The 4,785-nt window shown below is 39.2% G+C and overlaps 1 protein-coding gene across 1 annotated transcript; it reads left to right on the forward strand.

Moving 5' to 3' along the window:
- Positions 1-590: 590 nt before the first annotated feature.
- On the forward strand, positions 591-2,475 carry dlx5 (distal-less homeobox 5). The gene is made up of 3 exons (XM_015374146.1): positions 591-1,169; positions 1,558-1,742; positions 1,959-2,475. Exons 1-3 carry the CDS (start codon positions 809-811, stop codon positions 2,271-2,273), a joined length of 861 nt encoding a protein of 286 aa, XP_015229632.1. The 5' UTR covers positions 591-808; the 3' UTR covers positions 2,274-2,475.
- Positions 2,476-4,785: the final 2,310 nt, after the last annotated feature.

Below are 4,785 nucleotides of genomic sequence, written 5' to 3' on the forward strand. Positions count from 1 at the left end.
ATATATATATATATATATATATATATATATATATATAATGATCTGAATTAAAAAAAATCTATAATCTGCATGTTTTCCAGTTGGAGTTCAATCAGCAGTGCCTTTTTATACCACGCATAGGCGCTGTTCACCACTAAATGGACTGACAAGCATTGGCCTTTGTGTTCCATGCAGCATGTTTAAGCTTAACATGATGTAAATGATGTACATATTTAGTTATGGCTTGAAAACCATGAATATAAATGATGATACAATAAATGCGTCTGGCCATTTAGAGATTATCATCGATTTTTCTTAGAACCCTCACACAAAAAATCGAATTCAAAACAATAAAAACAAACGAATACATGTTAAAAAACCTATTTTAATTCAAAGCAGCATCCTTTAAACTAAATGTTGGGAATGATGCAAAAACGATATATATATATATATATATATATATATATATATATATATATATATATATATATACACACACCACAACGTATCCCCAGTGGTCCCCCCCTCGTAAGAAAGCTGGCGGAGTGAACTGGGTGTAGCTGTGTCTATGTGCGCCTTGGCCAATGGAACCAGATCCTCCCTGCAGTGCGTAAGAGCGCGAATCAGGATTTAACCAAGTCTTTGCTGCGGGGCAGGCTACAGTCTTCATCAGAGCAACGACGGCCTGAGAGCCTCCAGACGCAATGAGAGTCTAATCTGAACACCGCTTTGGAGCCAGAAACATTTTTTATTCAGAAAAATATATTTTTTTGATAACCGAATAACCTAAAACCACGCGTTTTTGTTTTGTTTTTTTGTCCTTCAAACGATGACCGGAGTTTTCGACCGGAGGATCCCAAGTGTAAAGCCTACCGATTACCAGAGCTCCTTTCAACTCTCCAGCATGCATCATCCGTCTCAGGAATCCCCCACGCTACCCGAGTCATCGGCCACGGATTCTGGATACTACAGCCCCGCTGGTGGAGTCCCTCACGGTTACTGTTCGCCCAGTTCTTCGTCATCATACGGAAAACCACTAAACGCCTATCAGTATCAGTACCCCGGTGTGAACGGATCTGCTGGGAATTACACGACCAAGTCTTACAGTGATTACAGCTCGTACACGACCCCCGCCTACCACCAGTATGCCGGAACTTACAGCAGAGTGCAAGCCCAACCGAGTCCACAAGGTATGGGCCTAAATGAAAATCTGTCTCCTTAAAAGTAGATTAGAATTACTAGAATTACTCCTCCAAAAAAAAATACATATATTATATATATATATATATATATATATATATATATATATATATATATATATATATATATATATATATATATATATATAATGTGTGTGTGTATATATGTATGTAAAATGTAAAATTCCTGCGTATTCCTTCCAAAATGAAGCAAAAACTGCTGATTTCTGATTTTACATTGATTTAAAGCCACGTTAAATAAATATGGATACAAAATATGAGAATAAATGTTTTTTTAGATGATGATGAAAAATAAAACACAATTTAAATTTGTTCCTATCTGGTGATTTACATCCTTGTTTTTGCTTATCTATATCAGAAAAAGACATAAGCGAACCTGAGGTGAGGATGGTGAATGGGAAGCCGAAGAAAGTGAGAAAACCCCGGACCATTTATTCCAGCTTCCAGCTGGCCGCCCTACAGAGGAGATTTCAGAACACACAGTATCTGGCGCTGCCTGAGAGAGCCGAGCTTGCAGCATCACTGGGACTCACTCAAACCCAGGTGGGATTTTATTTTATTTTATTTTTTAATTAATCAATAAAAAATGGTTTGATTTTCTTGAGTTAGAAAAACATTTTTGCCTTTTTTGCTGCATATGTTTTACTTTTACGCACCATGCGTAAATATACTACACCAACCCAAACAAAAACAAACATAAAACAACTTCACGGAATTATGTTAACATGCTTTTTTTTCGATTTTTAATCCAATTCTTAGGTCAAGATTTGGTTCCAAAACAGAAGATCGAAGATGAAGAAGATCATGAAAAACGGCGAGCTTCCTCCAGAGCATAGCCCCAGCTCAAGCGACCTCATGGCCTGCAACTCGCCGCAGTCCCCGGCCGTGTGGGACGCGCAAGGCCCCTCCAGGTCTCACAGCTTACAGCCGCAGAGCATCAACGCGGCGGCCTCTAACTTTCTGGACAACACCTCTAATTGGTACTCCTCAGCCGGGAGTTCCCTGCCCCCCCACCTTCAGACACCGAACTCGATACAGCACTCGTTGGCCCTTGGAGCTGGGACGTTATATTGAAAAGAAAAACAAACAAAAGAACCCCTCCTGTTGGTTTTTTATCATTGTTTTTTTTTTCTTTCCTTATTATTGGGACTCGTGTTCAAATTTCAGAGGAATTATGCAATGTATTTGATGGCAGTCATAGAGGAAACGTGTAAAATGTGTAAATGTGTGCATGTAATTTATTGCATTTTGGAAGAATATTAAACGTTTAAATGGACAATGGAGATTTGCAACCAGATCCCTTCAGTATCTTCTGTTTTTCTTCTTCTCAAAGCTGGTATATTCAAACTAAATGAAACAAACGAACTAAACAAAAAAAATCTGAAATAAGTCCTGCTCCTAATTAGACCTCTGGCTTAACTAAACTGCATTAAGATGAGTAACACCTGCACCAAATGTGCTCTTTATTTATTGAATCCAAATTATTTTGTTCCATGAAAGGCTGCTGTATTTATCATATTGACGATAAGTGCGTTAATGATGTCTCTGAACTAAATTAGATGCTTTCTTTGACATATATGACTTATTTAGCCAGAAAACAACAATGCTTTTTCTTGGAAATTTTGTTGCGCCTTTATGAAAAAATTGAAAAAACTTCTTTAGAAATAAGTCAGAGAGGACAAACAGATTCTTTCGGAAGGATTGTTCTTTAAGGATTTTAAAAGCAGCTCGGTGATTCCTGCAGAATTTGATGTTTCCATAACAGATATGGGAATTATAATGCTTTAATTTGCATGACTTGTATTAATTATAGACGATTGTTGTAAGGAAATCCAATTATTATTATTATTATTATTATTATTATTATTATTATTATTATTATTATTATTATTATTATTATTATTATTATTATTATTATTATCAATCTATCTATGATTCCTTTTCTTATTGTGTCTTAGCATAGAAGCTAATTAGGACTTATTGGAGTTATTTCCAGTTCCCATGTTAAAGTGCCCGCTCGTTGCTGCAGACCGTCTGCGGCTGCTCTCGCTTTGTGTTCCCCTACAATTACGCTCGCTTTGAATGGCAGAGAGGAGGCGAGGGGAGAAGGGGGCGGCACGGAGATCTGAGACAATCCGCATTCCTGTGGGGGTAGAGCGGCTCCAGCGCTTCGCCACTCCCGCGGACATAAGCCCACCTTCCGGGGGGAGGAAGAAAGAAGTATGAAAAGGGGAAAGATATATGATCATAATTTTTTTTTATTAACTTAGAGTAATACCACTGGTGTTTGCATGAGAAGGGATGAAGGTTGGTGCATATGGTTGAATTTAAGGGGACATGTGCAGAATGATACCATGGATGAGCTTGTGCAGGTGAACATGATGCATTACGCACACGCTGATATGACCAGAACATTGACCTATGCATGTTCCATCTGACACACAATCTCTTCAGCGATTGCGGCCTGCAGGCGCACACAGGACCACTAATGCAACATGCTGCAGACAATGCTTCCCTTAATCCAAAGCCCCAGTGCGCTTTTCGGTTGCCCTTATTGCTGCTGCAGGTCAGATGGAGCGTCACCAACAAATTTGCAGAGAGGCTAACTCCAGAAATTTAAACCCAACGTGCACGTTTCGTGTACGCGCACAATTTCATGTGCACTGCTGTTTCTGTTCAAACACAAACACACAAAAATGTTATCTGTCACGCGCACAAACTAGAGGTGCCATTACACCGAGAGAGCTCCCCCGTTTATTTCCAACCGAACATTTTCCACTCAGCTAGACCCCCACCCTACCGTTCACCCCCTCCCCCCCATCACAGTTTTTGCAAATCGAGTCTAAATAATGACAGTTAAGCTTTACTGGACAGCTTCAACTGTAACACTCCACAATAATTATTCTGCAGGATTAGGGGGGCCTCCATTATCATAATCTGGACATTGACAATTACCTATAATTTGCAAAGATGCGCTTGGTTCTTGATTGCAGAGAGGGCTCTCTTTTTTTCCCGAGCTCGCCATCACTAAACAGTGACAGTAATAACAGCTAATTTTGCAGGCAATATATATAAGAGCTTACCAGGGTGTGCAAACACACTTTCCCACCTGGATTTTGCTTATTCAACCAGCAGCGGTAAAGCAGCGCGGTGCGGGAGCCTGTTTTATTTTGGTGTTGGATACAAGCGAGGAAAGGTAAGCGTCAACTTTGCAGCTTCCCTGGTCGTTTAGACTCATTGTGAGAACCAAGCGAGGTTTCATAGCTCTATTAGGAAAACACGACTCTATATGAAAATATGACTCTTTTCATTTTATTGTATTTTTTAATATATATATTAGATTGGGCATTTAGATTGTGTATCCCTTTGTAAAAGTACAGTGATTTCCAGTTTCAAATTTTTGAGACATAATGCATTAGCTGCTGCTGGAGGTGCAGGTGCATGTGACACATTATTCTCTGCAACCACACCCCCATCGACTGCACCCTCATTCCTCTATCATCTATCTATCTATCTATCTATCTATCTATCTATCTATCTATCTATCTATCTATCTATCTATCTATCTATCTATCTATCTATCTAT

This window comes from Cyprinodon variegatus, unplaced genomic scaffold, assembly GCF_000732505.1.
Source record: "Cyprinodon variegatus isolate N-32 unplaced genomic scaffold, C_variegatus-1.0 Scaffold98, whole genome shotgun sequence".
In the NCBI taxonomy this organism is placed as follows: domain Eukaryota; kingdom Metazoa; phylum Chordata; class Actinopteri; order Cyprinodontiformes; family Cyprinodontidae; genus Cyprinodon; species Cyprinodon variegatus.